Source organism: Salmo salar, chromosome 21 (genome assembly GCF_965601325.2).
Source record: "Salmo salar chromosome 21, fSalSal1, whole genome shotgun sequence".
In the NCBI taxonomy this organism is placed as follows: Eukaryota; Metazoa; Chordata; class Actinopteri; order Salmoniformes; family Salmonidae; genus Salmo; species Salmo salar.
Window position 1 is genome coordinate 45,231,878 of NC_138311.1, and position 20,212 is coordinate 45,252,089.

General features: G+C 44.8%; 1 protein-coding gene across 1 annotated transcript in view; it reads right to left on the minus strand.

Annotated features, from left to right (window-relative positions):
* Positions 1-20,212, minus strand: part of ramp1 (receptor activity modifying protein 1) — a 134,962-nt gene that overhangs the window by 71,504 nt on the left and 43,246 nt on the right. Inside the window, exon 2 of the mRNA XM_014165457.3 lies at positions 4,016-4,151. Within this exon, the coding sequence (XP_014020932.1) occupies positions 4,016-4,151 (136 nt within the window). The remainder of the gene's footprint in view (positions 1-4,015; positions 4,152-20,212) is intronic.

Sequence of the window (20,212 nt, forward strand, 5' to 3'; positions counted from 1 at the left end):
TTGAGGGAGAGAAGGAGAGACTGGTCGAGGGAGAGAAGGAGAGACGGTTTGAGGGAGAGAAGGAGAGAGTGGTCGAGGGAGAGAAGGAGAGACGGGTAGAGAGAGAGAAGGAGAGACTGGTCGAGGGAGAGAAGGAGAAACGGTTTGAGGGAGAGAAGGAGAGAGTGGTCGAGGGAGAGAAGGAGAGACGGTTTGAGGGAGAGAAGGAGAGACTGGTCGAGGGAGAGAAGGAGAGATGCTTCGAGGGAGAGAAGGAGAGACTGGTCGAGGGAGAGAAGGAGAGATGGGTAGAAGGAGAGAAGGAGAGACGCTTTGAAGGAGAGAAGGAGAGATGGGTAGAAGGAGAGAAGGAGAGACATTTGAGGGAGAGAAGGAGAGACGGGTCGGAGGAGAGAAGGAGAGATGGGTAGAGAGAGAGAAGGAGAGATGGGAAGAGAGAGAAGGAGAGGTGGTAGAAGGAGAGAAGGAGAGACGGGTAGAGGGAGAGAAGGACAGATGGGTAGGTGGAGAGAAGGAGAGACGATTTGAGGGAGAGAAGGAGAGACGGGTAGAGAGAGAGAAGGAGAGACAGGTAGAAGGAGAGAAGGAGAGACGGTTTGAGGGAGAGAAGGAGAGCCGGGTCGAATTGAAAGAAGGAGAAACGGGTCGAGGGAGAGAAGGAGAGACGGGTAGAAGGAGAGACGGAGAGAAGGAGAAACTGTTCGAGGGAGAGAAAGAGAGATGGAGAGAAGGAGATAAGGAGAGACTGGTCGATTGAGAGAAGGAGAGATGGGTCGAGGGAGAGAAGGAGAGACGGGTAGAAGGAGAGAAGGAGAGATGGGTATAAGGAGAGAAGGAGAGACGGTTTGAGGGAGATAAGGAGAGATGGGTAAAAGGAGAGAAGGAGAGACGGGTAAAAGGAGAGAAGGAGAGATGGTTTGATGGAGAGAAGGAGAGACTGGGTCGAGGGAGAGAAGGAGAGACGGGACGAGGGAGAGAAGGAGAGACGGGTAGAAGGAGAGAAGGAGAGACGGGTAGAAGGAGAGACTGGTCGAGAGAGAGAAGGAGAGACGGGGTAGAAGGAGAAAAGGAGAGACGATTTGAGGGAGAGAAGGAGAGACGTGTCGAGGGAGAGAAGGAGAGACTGGTAGAGGGAGCGAAAGACAGACACTTTGAGGGAGAGAAGGTGAGACGGTTTGAGGGAGAGAAGGAGAGACGGGTCGAGGGAGAGAAGGGGAGACTGGTTGAGGGAGAGAAGGAGAGACGGGTAGAAGGAGAGAAGGAGAGACGGGTAGAAGCGAGAGAAGGAGAGATGGGTAGAAGGAGAGAAGGAGAGATGGGTAGAAGGAGAGATGGCGTAGATGGAGAGACGGCGTAGAAGGAGAGACTGGTCGAGGGAGAGAAGGAGAGACTGGGTCGAAGGAGAGAAGGAGAGACGGTTTGAGGGAGAGAAGGAGTGATGGGTAGAAGGAGATAAGGAGAGACTGGTCGATTGAGAGAAGGAGTGACTGGTCGAGGGAGAGAAGGAGAGACGGGTAGAAGGAGAGACGGAGAGAAGGTGAGACGGGTCGAGGGAGAGAAGGAGAGATGGGTATAAGGAGAGAAGGAGAGACGGTTTGAGGGAGAGAAGGAGAGATGGGTAGAAGGAGAGAAGGAGAGACGGTTTGAGGGAGAGAAGGAGAGACGGGTCGAGATTGAGAGAGAAGGAGAGACGGGTCGAGGGAGAGAAGAGAGAGACGGGTAGAAGGAGAGAAGGAGAGACGGGTAGAAGGAGAGAAGGAGAGACGGGTAGAAGGAGAGACTGGTCGAGGGAGAGAAGGAGAGACGGGTCGAGGGAGAGAAGGAGAGACTGGTAGAGAGAGAGAAGGAAAGATGGGTAGAGAGAGAGAAGGAGAGACGGGTAAAAGGAGAAAAGGAGAGACGATTTGAGGGAGAGAAGGAGAGACGGGTAGAGAGAGAGAAGGAGAGACGGGTAGAATGAGAGAAGGAGAGACTGGTCGAGGGATAGAAGGAGATACTGGTTGAGGGAGAGGAGGAGAGACGGTTTGAGGGAGAGAAGGAGAGACTGGTCGAGGGAGAGATGGAGAGAGTGGTCAAGGGAGAGGAGGAGAGACGGTTTGAGGGAGAGAAGGAGAGACTGGTCGAGGGAGAGATGGAGAGACGGTTTGAGGGAGAGAAGGAGAGAGTGGTCGAGGGAGAGACGGTTTGAGGGAGAGAAGGAGAGACTGGTCGAGGGAGAGAAGGAGAGACGGTTTGAGGGAGAGAAGGAGAGACTGGTCGAGGGAGAGAAGGAGAGACGGTTTGAGGGAGAGAAGGAGAGAGTGGTCGAGGGAGAGAAGGAGAGACGGGTAGAGAGAGAGAAGGAGAGACTGGTCGAGGGAGAGAAGGAGAAACGGTTTGAGGGAGAGAAGGAGAGAGTGGTCGAGGGAGAGAAGGAGAGACGGTTTGAGGGAGAGAAGGAGAGACTGGTCGAGGGAGAGAAGGAGAGACTGGTCGACAGGGGACTCTTCTGTCCATAACAGGGGAAGGCCCCTTCTCTGACAGCTGGGATGACAGTGTCACCCTCCACAAGCCTCCGCTTGACACATCCAGACTAACATTACCACCACAGAGGAAAAACAAAACCCCAGCCATGGTAGCAGACAGACAGCAGGCAGGCAGGCAACATCCACCGTGTCTACCCAGCATCCCTGGTTCATGGAGAAAAGACACTAGACTGATGACCACCGTAGTGGTTTATACTAGCATATGTGGTACTCGAGTAGTGTATAGCAGCATAGTATGCTTTAGTGGACTGATGACAATAGTTTTGTATAGTACTGCACAGTATGTGTTACTGGACTAATGACTACAACCACAGAGACAGAGGTGTACTACAGTACAGTATGTTTCTAATGGAAGAGTCCCATTATGAGGCAATGAATTGCAACTGCTGTTGCAGTCACATACTATATGAAGCATTCAGAACAGCAACCCCAGATCCTCCCTGCTTAATCTCATTAAAACAGGTGGGAATTCATTCAAATCATTCTGTGCTGTGTCATCTCAGGAACAGCTCATCCTTTACGGAGAACAACTGCACGAGGCTCTGCCCTCTGCTCCACTCTCCAAGGCTGTGCATCCCATATGGCACCCTATTCCATATATAGTGCACTACTTTTGACCAGGGCCCATACGGCTTTGGTTGAAAGTAGTGCACTAAATATGCAATAGGATGCCATTGGGAGACAGCCCCAGTCTCCAATCAAGATGCTGCTGCTGCAGTTAATAGCCCGCCTTAAGCCAATCAGATCCACCCCAAAACGTTGAACCATCTGATCCGAGAGAAGGAGCCGACCTTCCCTGAACTTGACATTTATGACTAAAATATGGATGTTGCCATAGTTTAAACTGTCTGCAGAGATGGCTGTGCTGCTGCTGAGTGAACTCCCGTGATATTGGCTCAATATTGTACGTTTGATGTGGGACTGGTGACAGCTGGGGCTGTTACACTCTGATTCATTTTGGTCACCCTCCAAGAGTTTGATAATAATGTGCAAATAGGAAGCAAAAAGAGGGTAAGAGTTAAAAAGGTTAAAACCTATCGCTAGCATATTGAAATTGCAAGTATTACCAGACCAAAGGTTTGTGCACACACTGATTAAATAAACTTTACATATCCCTATTAAAGGCCTATCACTAGAGGAGTGACTGTACTGTTAATGACATGGATGGGGTGCTACATAGAATATCAGAATACTACATAGATGCTACATAGAATATCAGGATACTACATAGGTGCTACATAGGTGCTACATAGAATATCAGGATACTAGATAGGTGCTACATAGAATATCAGAATACTACATAGATGCTACATAGGTGCTACATTGACACTAAATAGGTGCTACATAGAATACTGCATAGGTACTACAGAATCCTCCCAGATGCTACTAAGAATACTACATAGAATATGATAATACTTTAAATAGTTGCTACAAAGGTGCTACATAGAATACTACAATGATACTACATAGATGCTACATAGAATGCTCACTCCACTGTGTCCTCCCAGCTGCACCAGCGATGCTGGTCCAGTTCCTCCATGTCCAGTCTGAATTTCCCCAGACAGAACTCCTCGATGGCGTACTCATAGGTCCCGCTGCACGCCATCACCGACACAGACTGGCACACTGGGGAGGAGAGAGAGAGAGAGCAAGGACAGGGTTAGAATAGCAGTAAACGTGCCTTTTTAGGTGCCCTTTTAAACTTCAAATACACACATTTTAATTTTCCTGCATTGCAGGAAAGTTATCCTGCAACAGGGTGATCAAATTAGGATCCTACATCTGTATATGTTCTATATTAAACAGAGGACAAGCATTAACATTATATCTCCGAGATCCAACAGAGCTCTGGAAAGATCTCTCCTGACAAGGTGCTGACAGTTTAAAACCTAATGCTGGAGTTCCTGTGGAAAGCTGCAGAGCGATGGCTTTGAAAGGTTTTCTAAGTGCCGTTTACACCCTACAGCAGGTGGTGGTCGTTTCTCACTGTTTGACAAGGCTGGCTGGATTGGGAAATTGCTTTAAACTTTTAGATGGGCACAAATACACTCTCAACTCCAAGCAGCATAGCATCATAGAGCATTACTGCCCCGGGCTCAGAGCATGGAAAAGCACACTGTGTTAGAGGTTCATAGAGATATCTAAATGGTAGGGGAGGAATTTAACAAATTGGCCAGTTTAGGGTCAGCCCAAACTGAACCTCTGGGGGGAGTAGAAACTACCCACTGGGCACACACTGGTTGAATTAACGTTGTTTCCACTTAATTTCAATGAAATGACACTGAACCAACGTGGAATAGACATTGAATTGTGCCACTGTGCCCAGTGGGTAGGGCTGGGACGATACCAGTATTGCAATATTAGTTATTCCCGTGGCAAGCAAACTTCTTTATGAAAACAGCCCTAATGTTGGAAACAAACATCATTAGGTTGTGCTAGAGCACAATATTCTACATACAGCAGGTTTTTAAAGGATCAAAGAGTTTGGTCTGCTTTGTGTTTTCATTTTTGCCATGGAAAAAATATTGCAATACTGGTATCCTCACAGACCTTGTAGAAACATAGGGCAAAAAAGATGGATGCTGGCTAAAAAGATGAATTTGGTCTCTCAAGCAGCCAACTCCATGACACACTGTTAGCTGGCTCCTAAGCAAGATTCATTCACCTACTGTTAAAATAGTATTCATATGTTTAGAATACTTTAAGAGAACCCTGTTATTGTCAACAGAGAATGCTTTCAGATATATTTTCTGTAGTAGAAATGAATCATTACCACCACACTTCTACAGAAAGACACCAATGCTCTTTCATGACTTGTTCTCCATGATATTCTATTGTCCTCTGTGTGTAAGCTGTCTCAGTACTGGCGACCCAGTCTCTAGTCTGGGGGGGGCATTTTCAGCCTTTTAACAATGAAGACAAACTTGTTACTTTAAGTTGATGTGGCTAATGCTGAAACGCATTTACACAAGCTGGGGGTACTGACAGCAGAGTGCGAAGCTGGCATAGCACAGTGTGTACAGAAGAAAGAAAGGAAAGAAAGAGAGAGAAAGAGTGGAGAGAGAGAACAACGAAGACTTCTCTAATTAACGCTGACAGAATGGGTTTAGTAAACAACACCTTTTCAAACGGCGACAGTGTGACTCGCCAGCCAATGCTCTTATCACATATTTTTGTTCTTTCTCTCCCCTCTCTCTAGCTCTCCCTTCCTACCTGTCTCTAGCTACATCTCTCCATCAATTGTATTCTGGCAGCTACTCTAAGTGTCATGAGGAAAGATTGACAGATCACCATGGGTAATCAACCTCTCATCTGAACTGTCTGGCCCTCAGATACCATGATGGGTAATTGCAGCTCATTGCTAGTCAACATCAAGCATGTACCACATACAGACTGACAGGAGAGTAGGCCTGAAGAACAGACACGGGCCCTCACAACTGGCCCTCAGGACAGGCCCTAAGGACCGGCCCTCAGGACAGGCCCTAAGGACCGGCCCTCAGGACCGGCCCTCAGGACCGGCCCTCACGACTGGCCCTCACGACTGGCCCCAAAGAGGGAAACAATCAACAACAGATGAGAAAAAGAGAGATTTGTGATTAAATGATTTGTCAATGTCTTCCACACACACACATACATTCATGCTACGCACACATATACAGTACCAGTCAAAAGTTTAGACACATCTACTCATGTATGTGTTTTTCTTTATTTGTACTATTTTCTACATTGTAGAATAATAGTGAAGACATCAAAACTATGAAATAACATCATGTAGTAAACAAAAAAGTGTTAAACAAATCAAAATATTTATTACATTTTAGATTCTTCAAAGTAGCCACCCTTTGCCTTGATGACAGCTTTGCACACTCTTGGCATTCTCTCAACCAGCTTCATGAGGTAGTCAACTATCTGATGAAACCCTGGAGAATGTACAAGAGAAACCCTGGAACGTGTGTCCAAACTTTTGACTGGCACTGTACATTCATGCTACACAAACATCATGACTTATTCTACTAAACTTATGTGTTACTGTAAATACTGAACACTTTAAACAGTTTGCTCTCCAAATCCCCCCCTTCCCCCATGTTTAATATTTTACTGTAAATTGTTGACTTACCTCCTTGTATTTATACTTCTGCTACATGTTTATTCTGTTCCGTTGACCTTCATCTTTACTTAGTCTATTATTTCTTATTGTTGTCGCATTATCGAGACTGAACCTGCAAGTCAGCGTTTCATTGGACTGGGTACACCATGTGTATCATGGATATGACAAACTTGAACTTGAATTGGAACTTGAATGAGTGTGTGTGACTTGTGTATTGGTGCGTGTAGCTGATGTAGTCCTGTATCTTTGAGCGTGAATGACTCGTAAAAACTGGAGGTAAACCGGAGTGAGAAGGGGATGAGGACATGCCAGTATTAAGTAGTAAGAATGAGAAATAGACTTGTTTACAACCTCTAAAAAGTGTCCTGACATCAGACGACTACGTGCAGTGTTGCTGATAACCCACCAGATGATTATACAACACAGCAATGACCATACCAGATTATGACTGTGATCCTCACTGTTGGTACTGTGCTCCTAAATTCAAAGATGCAGTGACAACAAAACACTGTGCTTCACTATGGCTATAGAAATGGATTATACTGGGCCTACTGTCTTTTTTTAAATACAGAATCTCTTGGGATGAGTATTTAAACCTGATCTTTACTGCATTATTGGTATTGATTTTCACAAATGTTTGTCTTCATTTATCAAAGCCTACTTGGTAATTACCCTGGAAATAGCAACAACTTATGTTAGAGAGAAAATGACCCATTGGCAATCATCAACCATCAGCATTATCGATCAGATCTCTCTTTCATTAAAGAAAATGTTCGGAGTTGCTTCTCACCTCACAGCAATTTTACCAGAGGACCTTTAAGGTTACACTGAAGTGTGTTGAGTGTGAAATCACTGAAGGGCTGTTCTAAGAAGAACAGTGTTCGAAGAACACCTAGAACCTGTGTCTATGGGAGGCGTGGTCATAGAGGGACAAAGGTCTTCCTTCTTCACCTCAACTATTAAGAACAGAAAGATGCTATTTTACATAAGAACACACCCTGCCTGCAGCTAACTTAAACTGAAGTGTAGTGTGAATACTGAGAGTGTTGTATTTATCAAATCTCCTCCATCCCCTTCCTCTGGCCAAGGCCTTTAGATTTCTTCAAAGCGTATTGCATATTCAAAGGCTGCATTATGCACACTGCATAGAGACCCCAGATTTGATCAAAACTAATACATCACATGATGCTAAGGTTCTTGCCATTAATCTGTGATGGTGTTCAGCAAAGGAAGAGAGGAAGCATGCTTACCAAATAAAAATGTATACAGGAAAATATTTTTACAGATAAAACATCCAAGCTGAGATTTGTGACAGAGGCGTGAGGACAGATTGGAGAAAGAATAAAACAGAGGAACAACGAAGTAAATAACACCTTATTCACCAATACACAATACATTAGAGTAGAATAAAACAAGTTGTTTGAATTAAACTTCATATCATGGCCCACATTGTTGATTACTATTCAGTCTCTTCAAGAAAAATGTCCTGTGCTGTTTTCAATTTGGTGGCAGATAAGCTTTCATACATAAACATTCAGTCACAGTCAAACCTTTCTGTTCATAATCTACCCCTCTGTCAAATACGGTTGCCTTTGTGAATGTTCCACAAGTGGAAAATGACATGCAGTGTTGAAATACAAACATTAGGACAGCGGATGTTGGCAAGGCACAAACGTAGATACTCCAGTGAATTATGCCTGCCTCTCAGCAGCTTGGAAACAAGAAACATTCTGTATATCAATGGAAAGAAAGTGCTGCATTAAGAGAAAAGTCAGAGCACTCAGGAGGAGACCAAGGCAAAGCAGAGTTTAACTAATGAACCATCGTTCCTCTGTACTGCCTACTATCCTCTGAGTGAGGACAGTAGAACTTCTGTCTGTACCTGTCTTCTACCCCAACCATGGTCACCACCACAGGTCTTCTACCCCAACCATGGCCACCACCACAGGTCTTCTACCCCAACCATGGCCACCACCACAGGTCCTCTACCCCAACCATGGTCACCACCATAGGTCCTCGACCCCAACCATGGTCACCACCACAGGTCTTCTACCCCAACCATGGTCACCACCACAGGTCTTCTACGCCAACCATGGTCACCACCACAGGTCTTCTACCCCAACCATGGCCACCACCACAGGTCCTCTACCCCCAACCATGGTCACCACCACAGGTCTTCTACCCCAACCATGGCCACCACCACAGGTGCTCTACCCCAACCATGGTCACCACCACAGGTCTTCTACCCCAACCATGGCCACCACCACAGGTCTTCTACCCCAACCATGGTCACCACCACAGGTCTTCTACCCCAACCATGGTCACCACCACAGGTCTTCTACCCCAACCATGGTCACCACCACAGGTCTTCTACCCCAACCATGGTCACCACCACAGGTCCTCTACCCCAACCATGGTCACCACCACAGGTCTTCTACCCCAACCATGGACACCACCACAGGTCTTCTACCCCAACCATGGCCACCACCACAGGTCCTCTAACCCAACCATGGCCACCACCACAGGTCTTCTACCCCAACCATGGCCACCACCACAGGTCTTCTACCCCAACCATGGCCACCACCACAGGTCCTCTACCCCAACCATGGCCACCACCACAGGTCTTCTACCCCAACCATGGCCACCACCACAGCTCCAAGACAGGATTGTGTCGAGGTGAGGCAAAGATCTGGGGAAGGGTACTAAAACATTTATGTAGCATTGAAGGTCCCCAAGAACACAGTGGCCACCATCATTCTTAAATGGAATTTAATTTTTAATTTTTTATTTTTTTATTTCACCTTTATTTAACCAGGTAGGCAAGTTGAGAACAAGTTCTCATTTACAATTGCGACCTGGCCAAGATAAAGTACAGCAGTTCGACTCATACAACAACACAGAGTTACACATGGAATAAAACAAACATACAGTCAATAATACAGTAGAAAAATAAGTCTATATACAATGTGAGCAAATGAGGTGAGATAAGGGAGGTAAAGGCAAAAAAAAGGCCATGGTGGCAAAGTAAATACAATATAGCAAGTAAAACACTGGAATGGTAGATTTGCAGTGGAAGAAAGTGCAAAGTAGAAATAGAAATAATGGGGTGCAAAGGAGTAAAATAAATAAATACGGTAGGGGAAGAGGTAGTTGTTTGGGCTAAATTATAGATGGCTATGTACAGGCGCAGTGATCTGTGAGCTGCTCTGACAGCTGGTGCTTAAAGCTAGTGAGGGAGATAAGTGTTTCCAGTTTCAGAGATTTTTGTAGTTCGTTCCAGTCATTGGCAGCAGAGAACTGGAAGGAGAGGCGGCTGAAGGAGGAATTGGCTTTGGGGGTGACCAGAGAGATATACCTGCTGGAGCGCGTGCTACAGGTGGGTGCTGCTATGGTGACCAGTGAGCTGAGATAAGGGGGGACTTTACCTAGCAGGGTCTTGTAGATGACCTGGAGCCAGTGGGTTTGGCGACGAGTATGAAGCGAGGGTCAGCCAACAAGAGCGTACAGGTCGCAGTGGTGGGTAGTATATGGGGCTTTGGTGACAAAACGGATGGCACTGTAATAGACTGCATCCAATTTGTTGAGTAGGGTATTGGAGCCTATTTTGTAAATGACATTGCCGGAGTCGAGGATCGGTAGGATGGTCAGTTTTACGAGGGTATGTTTGGCAGCATGAGTGAAGGATGCTTTGATGCGAAATAGGAAGCCAATTCTAGATTTAACTTTGGATTGGAGATGTTTTATGTGAGTCTGGAAGGAGAGCTTACAGTCTAACCAGACACCTAGGTATTTGTAGTTGTCCACATATTCTAATTCAGAACTGTCCAGAGTAGTGATGCTGGACGGGAGGACAGGTGCAGGCAGCGATCGGTTGAAGAGCATGCATTTAGTTTTACTTGTATTTAAGAGCAGTTGGGGGCCACGGAAGGAGAGTTGTATGGCATTGAAGCTCGCCTGGAGGGTTGTTAACACAGGGTCCAAAGAAGGGCCAGAAGTATACAGAATGGTGTCGTCTGCGTAGAGGTGGATCAGAGACTCACCAGCAGCAAGAGCGACATCATTGATGTATATAGAGAAAAGAGTTGGCCCAAGAATTGAACCCTGTGGCACCCCCATAGAGACTGCAAGAGGCCCGGACAACAGGCCATCCGATTTGACACATTGAACTCTATCAGAGACGTAGTTGGTGAACCAGGCGAAGCAATCATTTGAGAAACCAAGGCTGTCGAGTCCGCCGATGAGGATGTGGTGATTGACAGAGTCGAAAGCCTTGGCCAGGTCAATGAATATGGCTGCACAGTATTGTTTCTTATCGATGGCGGTTACGATATCGTTTAGGACCTTGAGCGTGGCTGAGGTGCACCCATGACCAGTGCTGAAACCAGATTGCATAGCGGAGAAGGTGCGGTGGGATTCGAAATGTTCGGTAATCTGTTTGTTGACTTGGCTTTCGAAGACCTTAGAAAGGCAGGGTAGGATAGATATAGGTCTGTAGCAGTTTGGGTCAAGAGTGCCCCCCCCCCCCCCCCCTTTGAAGAGGGGGATGACCGCAGATGCTTTCCAATCTTTGGGAATCTCAAATGACACGAAAGAGAGGTTGAACAGGGGTTGAATAGGGGTTGCAACAATTTCGGCAGATCATTTTAGAAAGAAAGGGTCCAGATTGTTTAGCCCGGCTGATTTGTAGGGGTCCAGATTTTGCAGCTCTTTCAGAACATCAGCTGACTGGATTTGGGAGAAGGAGAAATGGGGAAGGCTTGGGCGAGTAGCTGTGGGGGGTGCAGTGCTGTTGACCGCGGTAGGGGTAGCCAGGTGGAAAGCATGAGGATCAGGTCAATATCCTTCCAGGATACCCGGGCCAGGTCGATTAGAAAGGCCTGCTTGCTGAAGTGTTTCAGGGCGCATTTGGCAGTGATGAGTGGAGGTCGTTTGACCGCTGACCCATTACGGATGCAGGCAATGAGGCAGTGATTGCTGAGATCTTGGTTGAGGACAGCAGAGGTGTATTTAGAGGGCAAGTTGGTTAGGATGATATCTATGAGGGTGCCCGTGTTTACGGCTTTGGGGTGGTACCTGGTAGGTTCATTGATAATTTGTGTGAGATTGAGGGCATCAAGCTTAGATTGTATGATGGCTGTTAAGCATGTCCCAGTTTAGGTCAACTAGCAGCACGAGCTCTGAAGATAGATGGGGGGCAATCAGTTCACACATGGTGTCCAGAGCACAGCTGGGGGCAAAGGGTGGTCTATAGCAGGCGGCAACGGTGAGAGACTTGTTTTTAGAGAGGTGGATTTTTAAAAGTAGAAGTTCAAATTGTTTGGGTACAGACCTGGATAGTAGGACAGAACTCTGCAGGCTATCTCTGCAGTAGATTGCAACACCACCCCCTTTGGCCGTTCTATCTTGTCTGAAAATGTTGTAGTTAGGGATGAAGATTTCAGAGTTTTTGGTGGTCTTCCTAAGCCAGCATTCAGACACGGCTAGGACATCCAGGTTGGCAGAGTGTGCTAAAGCAGTGAATAAAACAAACTTAGGGAGGAGGCTTCTAATGTTAACATGCATGAAACCAAGGCTATTACAGTTACATACTATTACGGTTACAGAAGTCATCAAAAGAGAGCGCCTGGGGAATAGGAGTGGAGCTAGGCACTGCAGGGCCAGTGAGATTCAGACAGCTAGCCGGGCCATAGGTAGCAAGCTGGCAGAAGATGGAGGGAGGTCTGTTTTTAGCCACCTCGTGCGTTTACGTCTGTAGATTAGTGGGGTTCCGTGTGGTAGAGGGGACCAATCCAATTGGCAAAATAGTTATAGTTATAGTGGCCCAAGAAAAATTGTTTGTAACCACCAAAATTCTCTGGTCTGATGAAACCAAGATTGAACTCTTTGGCCTGAATGCCAAGCGTCACATCTGGAGGAAACATGGCACCATCCCTACGGTGAAGCATGGCGATGGCAGCATCATGCTGTGGGGCTGTTTTTTAGTGGCAGGGACTGGGATATTAGTCAGGATCGAGGAAAAGATGAACAGAGCAAAGTACAGAGAGATCCTTGATGAAAACCTGCTCCAGAGCACTCAGGACCGCATACTGGGATGAAGGTTCACCTTCCAACAGGACAACGACCCTAAGCACACAGCCAAGACAATGCAGGAGTGGCTTCAGGACAAGTCTCTGAATATCCTTGAGTGGCCCAGCCAGAGCCTGATCGAACATCTCTGAAGAAACCTGAACTTAGCTGTGCAGCAACGCTCCCCATCCAACCTGACAGAGCTTGAGAGGATCTGCAAATACAGATGTGCCAAGCTTGAAGCGTCATACCCAAGAAGACTTAAGGTTGTAATCGCTGCCAAAGGTGCTTCCACTGAGTAAAGGGTCTGAATACTTATGTAAATGTGATATTTCAGTTTTTCAATTTAATACATTTGCACAAATTTCAAAAAAACTGTTTTTGCTTTGTCATTATGGGGTATTATGTGTAGATTTGTGAGGGGGAAAAAAACATTTTAATACATTTTAGAATAAGTCTGTAACCTAACAAAATTGGGCACTGTAATATGAAAGGTATTGCCAGCAACAAAGCCTCTACTTTTATTTCCGCCACCTGACCTAGTCATGATTGCAGTAAAGTTCTGCCTACGGCTTAGTTTGAAATGTAACCATTATGCTGAGGCGGCGAACCATTGGTTGGGTTAAAAGCGGAAGGCACAGGACTTTGTGTACAACTGCCCAAAAAAGGATCTTAATGTCACTTCACCCATCTCTTCTCATAGCCCACCACATGCATTGTTTTCTTAACCACAATTGGATGGGTCCGGAATTAATTAATGTGGGAATAAATAATACTGATTGACGAAAATACTGGAATAAAGTATATGCTAATGCAATCGAAGGCATCACATTTTTGAAAGGCATCAAAGTCATTCGAGTGTTCTAATACATTTGAAGCAACAGCCTACTTGTGGTAAAGTATTTCTGAACCAGTTCACACTGCTTTGAGACTAGTGTGGGGACTTGAGAAGTCAATGTCAGATTTTTCTTCTCACTGAATCTCCATTTGGATATTGATTAGGCTACAATTAGGCTGTGGAAATGTTATCTAAGTTGAGGTGAGTGCTGCTCACGATCATCTTGTCTAGTTTGATCATGTATTATCTCTGATTAGAGCATTTTGCCAGCATTTTATGTAGCTTAACAAGTGGATTATGTTTCTCTTCACTCGCAGTCGCTTAGTAGCCTAGGCCTACTCCCGACCCTATGAATTATCTTAACCAATCAATGTGATTTTGTTTCACTAAATCTCTGTCTGTATATTTGTTTTTCTCTGGCTGGGCTATAGTGGAAGTGGTATAGCTCATCTACGATCAGAAACATTTAGCATGCAATAATGTAGCCTAAATCAAGTGTTAATCTGTCACTGATCAGAGACATTTAGCATGCTATAATGTAGTCTAAATCAAGTGTTAATCTGTCACTTATCAGAAACATTTAGCATGCTATAATGTAGTCTAAATCAAGTGTAGGACTATTATTTTGCTCGATCAGTACAGGCAACTTCAAAAGCCTGTGGAGGTTGTGAAATATAAACACGAGAAAATCAAATCAAATTTTATTGGTCACATACACATGGTTAGCAGATGTTAATGCCAGTGTAGCGAAATGCTTGTGCTTCTAGTTCCGACCGTGCAGTAATATCTAACAATAGGATAGCTATTATTTTCTGTCAGTATCATGATACTCTCAATGTAAGACCCCACGCCTTCTCCCTAACAAAGTGGTGTGAGGGTAGGAAAGAGATGAAGCGTGGATCAAACAAGCATGGGCTCTGTTCCAAAATATCACATTTTCTTTTATATGACAGTGGTTCCACATGTTTACACTAGCCGTGACGCAAGTTGTGTGGAAAAAATATGAATTGTATTTTATTCTGTTATATTTCCTTGTATTCGAAGCCTACTATAAAACATATCTGTGTTGACGTGTAACTATTGATTTCCTGTGTATGGCGCAGTCATGTAGCCTATAGACTGCACAGACCAGTAACATCATTCAACTCAAAATATGCTATTCTATTGTTTTGAAATTACATTTTATTAGTCTTATAATATTTGGTTTCTTTGTGATGGTTTATATTCAATGTATTTACTAAAATAGACGTCCACCAGCATTGACCCACGTCTAGTCCCATTCCTAAACGTGCCGACGTGTGTACAGGAGATATAAAAGGCTTATCCCGGCAAGAATGTGATAAAAATTTTGCTAGTTTTCTTTTTTTTGCAGACAACATACCGTAAAGTCTGTCTGTAAGGGTGTTAAAGTAAAGATAAGCTAATATTACCCAAAGCTACTTTATGCAGCAGTTGACTGAATGTCACTGGGTCCTGAGTCTCTTCCCTATCACCCTCAGGCAGCCCAGGGAGAATGGGACCTGGTCATTAAGTTGTACTGAAACTCAGGTGCTTAGGGTGTGTAACCTGAACCTGAAGAGAGGAGGGCCCCGCTTCATCTCAAATGGCACCATGCTTCTACCTATATGATGTACTACTTCTAAACAGGCCCCATAGTGCACGACTTCTGAACAGGCCCCATAGTGCACGACTTCTGAACAGGCCCCATAGTGCACAACTTCTGAACAGGCCCCATAGTGCACAACTTCTGAACAGGCCCCATAGTGCACGACTTCTGAACAGGCCCCATAGTGCACGACTTCTGAACAGGCCCCATAGTGCACGACTTCTGAACAGGGACCATAGTGCACGACTTCTGACCAGGGCCCATAGTGCATGACTTCTGAACAGGGCCCAGAGTTCACGACTTCTGACCAGGGACCATAGTGCACGACTTCTGACCAGGGACCATAGTGCACGACTTCTGACCAGGGCCCATAGTGCACGACTTCTGACCAGGCCCCAGAGTGCACGACTTCTGAACAGGGCCCATAGGGTACGACTTCTGACCAGGCCCCAGAGTTCACGACTTCTGAACAGGCCCCAGAGTGCACGACTTCTGAACAGGCCCCAGAGTTCACGACTTCTGAACAGGCCCCAGAGTGCACGACTTCTGAACAGGCCCCAGAGTGCACGACTTCTGAACAGGGCCCATAGTGCACGACTTCTGAACAGGGCCCATAGTGCACGACTTCTGAACAGGGCCCATAGTGCACAACTTCTGACCAGGGCCCATAGTGCACGACTTCTGACCAGGGCCCATAGTGCACGACTTCTGACCAGGCCCCAGAGTTCACGACTTCTGAACAGGCCCCAGAGTTCAAGACTTCTGAACAGGCCCCAGAGTTCACGACTTCTGAACAGGGCCCATAGTGCACGACTTCTGACCAGGGCCCATAGTGCACGACTTCTGAACAGGGCCCATAGTTCACGACTTCTGACCAGGCCCCATAGTGCACGACTTCTGAACAGGCCCCATAGTGCACGACTTCTGAAAAGGGCCCATAGGGGATAGAGTGCCATTTGGGACACATTCCTGCTCTAACACTGTCCTCAATCTGACTGAGACTTCATGTTCCTGGGTCTTTGAATGCGCTGCGCTCCAGAGAGCCATTTTAGCCCGCAGTAAGTTTCTCAGAAAACATGTGCACTTATGGTGGAGAGGAGCTAGGAGAGAGGCATGTTAAGTCTGTGTGTGTCTCTCTCTTCAGCCAGCGCTAACAGAAGTTCCCTAAGACTGTAGTGAAATGAGGGCAGACAGCTGGGCTGCCCAGCCAGATGACTCTATTTAGTGCACCGATAAAGGCGACAAACTTTGCCAGTATAACTTTTTCAGTAGTGCATTATACTGTGAAGAAATAGGTAAAACGCTGTTCACTCATTGAGACACTCATTGAGACCTACTCCCTATCCAGATTCACGCGGCCCACACTATCGAGTATTTTAGCTTTTTGGACAGTTAGCTATTTGTCAATCGCTCCAGGCTACTACCTTTCTCTGGCTACTGAATATCACTATATTAATTAACAAATATTGTAAATCTTCCCCACTATATCCCATTAAGCACTGCTTTACTTCCAAACAGACAGTCTCATGTAAACTCTTCTGACTAAGATTGTATTTTTATATCTTCATAACAGCCAGTCAGAGCATCTCTGGTTTGCTTCAAATTGAACATTTGATCTCTAAACTCTTCCTAGTAGCAAACATTTCTCTCTCTCACACGCACAAGGCTTTACATGTACAGTACAGACACTTTAAACATCCACTGGTGTTTGGATGGAGATATACTGTTACACCACAAAGTACCATGTTTAGGATGAGTTTAAATGTGTTTACAGTGTGTGGAATGTAAACAGTGTTATTCATATAGGGCCTGATTCCGACTTAGGAAATTAAGCTTCTCAGTAGTCGGTATTCAGACTTACTTTATGAATACCAACTACTGAGACTTACCTTACCTCAGACTTACCTTACTCTATAAGGCCATAAGCAAACAAGTAAATGCTCATCCAGAAGTGGCGCTCCTAGTGGCCGGGGACTTTAATGTAGGGAAACTTCATTCAGTTTTACCAAATTTTTACCAGCATGTCACATGTGCAACCAGAGGGTAAAAAACTCTAGACCACCTTTACTCCACACACAGAGATGCATACAAAGCTCTCCCTCACCCTCCATTTGGCAAATCTGACCATAATTCTATCATGTGACAAATAAAGTTCGATTTTATTTGAAGGTGCGTAATGGGCTTTGCAGGCGTGGTTCCCTTGCGCGCACTGAATAAATGTAATTCAACTGCTGAAAACCCTCCCACTTGCTGCCCAACAGATTTTCTCATGGAGTTTTCATTCAAAAGGGTTTTCAGTACATTTAACTTAAGCCTCCCTTTAAATACGGTGTACCTGTTAGTTAGAATTTTGTTGTCAGACTCGATAGAACTTATCGAGAGCACAGGTTCAGAATATTAGGGTCCAATGAAAGAAAGCCATCTAAATACATGCATATACATCTCCGTTTCAGCACCAATTTGGTAGATTTAAAAAAAATACTCTGATCTTGTAGATTATTTAGGGTTAGGAAAGTATTTATGAAAAATAAAAAACTGGTTTTGAGAGCATTTACGCACAAAAGAAAGAAAAGGGTGGTTTGATTCATTTTGAACATTGCCACATTCAGTTCTTTAACCCATGATAATGTTGGAAGACTAGTGTATATAGAATTATGATAGGGAGAATAGTGTACAGTAGTAGGCTATTGCCTGCACTAACCATGGTACTGTGTGATGATACAGCCAAGTATTGCTCCACGTGTCGGGTTCAAACTGTTACGGCTTAGTCTGTACTCTGCTCCATAACAATTTAATTTGCCTACATGTTTTTTTTGTTATATTATCAACTGTTACTAATGACACTCGGCAACAACCACGCGGCAGTGACAGAGTTTACAGAGGAAGCAAATGAAGGTAAACGAAACAATGTAATTATATGGAATGATAATGTAGGCTGTACCAACTGAAGGGAACTAACAGTAAATTGGCGGTTGAATATGTGTTGTTATTAGGCCTACTGACGGTGGATACTGATAGTGGCTAATATTTAACATGATATAAATAGGAAACAAATAAATCCGGGTAGCGTATAATTAAGAGTGCCCATCCCTGCAAGTTAAAAGGCCATACAATTATTATTCTGGCACAGCATTTCATAAACTTCACTGTTTGAAAAGTGTTGATATGCTTCAGTTTGCTGCCATATGACTGGTTTCACATTTGTCTTCAGTGATTTTTAAGGTAAAATATATCTAAAACAAGTGTAATTTATAATTCCCTTATCCAAACGGATTACTCATTTACCTAGCTCTTATCAAGTTCTACATTACAGTGCATGGAGAATGATGTTATTTCTATCAGAAAAATAAAGTAAATGCTTTTTCTTCTTGGAACTGGTAGGGTCACTAGAACTTATTCATGGTTTCCTCGCGCGTAAAGGTAGTGGAATTAAGTCAAGGTCAGAATATGTTGTATCTGTAGACAGACCTCCGCCACACCTTCATTAACATGGTGTATCTGTAGACCACCTCCGCCACACCCTAATTTATTCCATCTCCACCCAAAACAAATAGCGGGTGTATACCATGCTATTCTCATGCTTACGTTTAAGGTCGGAATACGCATAGAGAGAAAAGTACATAAAAAGGGATATTAAGGTCCATTCACGCTTGTATAACTCGGGTTGGAATCGGACCCATACATCAATATTGAAAAAGTGTCAAAATATTCACTCCCCTTGGCATTTTTCCTATTTTGTTGCCTTCAACCTGGAATTAAAACAGATTTTGGGGGGGGGGGGGGGTTGTATCATTTGATTTACACAACATGCCTACCACTTTGAAGATACAAAATATTTTTTATTGTGAAACAGACAAGAAATAAGACAAAAAAACAGAAAACTTGAGGGTGCATAACTATTCACCCCCCCACCTTTTGCAGCAATTAAGCTTGGCACATCTAGCCAATGGGTTTTTTGCCCATTCTTCAAGGCAAAACTGCTCCAGCTACTTCAAGTTGAATGGGTTCTGCTGGTGTACAGCAATATTTAAGTCATGCCACAGATTCTCAATTGGATTGAGGTCTGGGCTTTGACAAGGTCATTCCAAGACATTTAAATGTTTCCCCTTAAACCATTCGAGTGTTGCTTTAGCAGTGTGCTTAGGGTCATTGTCCTGCTGGAAGGTGAACCTCCGTCCCAGTTTCAAATCCCTGGAAGACTGAAACAGGTTTCCCTCAAGAATTTCCCTGTATTTAGCACCATCCATCAGCATGATGCTGCCACCACCATGCTTCACTGTGGTGATGGTGTTCTCGGGGTGATGAGAGGTGTTGGGTTTGTGCCAGACATAGCGTTTTCCTTGATGGCCAAAAATATCAATTTTAGTCTCATCTGACCAGAGTACCTTCTTCCATATGTTTGGTCTCTGACATGCCTTTTGGCGAACACCAAACGCGTTTGCTTATTTTTTTCTTTAAGCAATGGCTTTTTCCTGGTCACTCTTCAGTAAAGCCCAGATCTGTGGAGTGCACGGCTTAAAGTGGTCCTATGGACAGATACTCCAATCTCCGCTATGGAGCTTTGCAGCTCCTTCAGGGTTATCTTTGGTCTCTTTGTTGCCTATCTGATTAATGCCCTCCTTGCCTGGTCCGTGAGTTTTCATGGGCGGCCCTCTCTTGGCAGGTTTGTTGTGGTGCCATATTCTTTCCTAAGCCAACCCTTCTCCACAACTTTGTCCCTGACCTGTTGGAGAGCTCCTTGGTCTTCATGGTGCTGCTTGCTTGGTGATGCCCCTTGTTTAGTGGTGTTGCAGACTCTGGGGCCTTTCAGAACAGGTGTATATATACTGAGATCATGTGGCAGATCATGTTGACAATTAAATAAAGTCCACCTGTGTGCAATCTAACTAATATTGTGACTTCTGAAGGTAATTGGTTGCACCAGATCTTATTTAGGGGCTTCATAGCAAAGAGGGTGAATACATATGCACGCACCACTTTTCAGTTTTTTATTTTTTTATTTTTTGAAGCAAATCGTTTTTTTTCATTTCACTTCACCAATTTGGACTATTTTGTGAGTCCATTACATG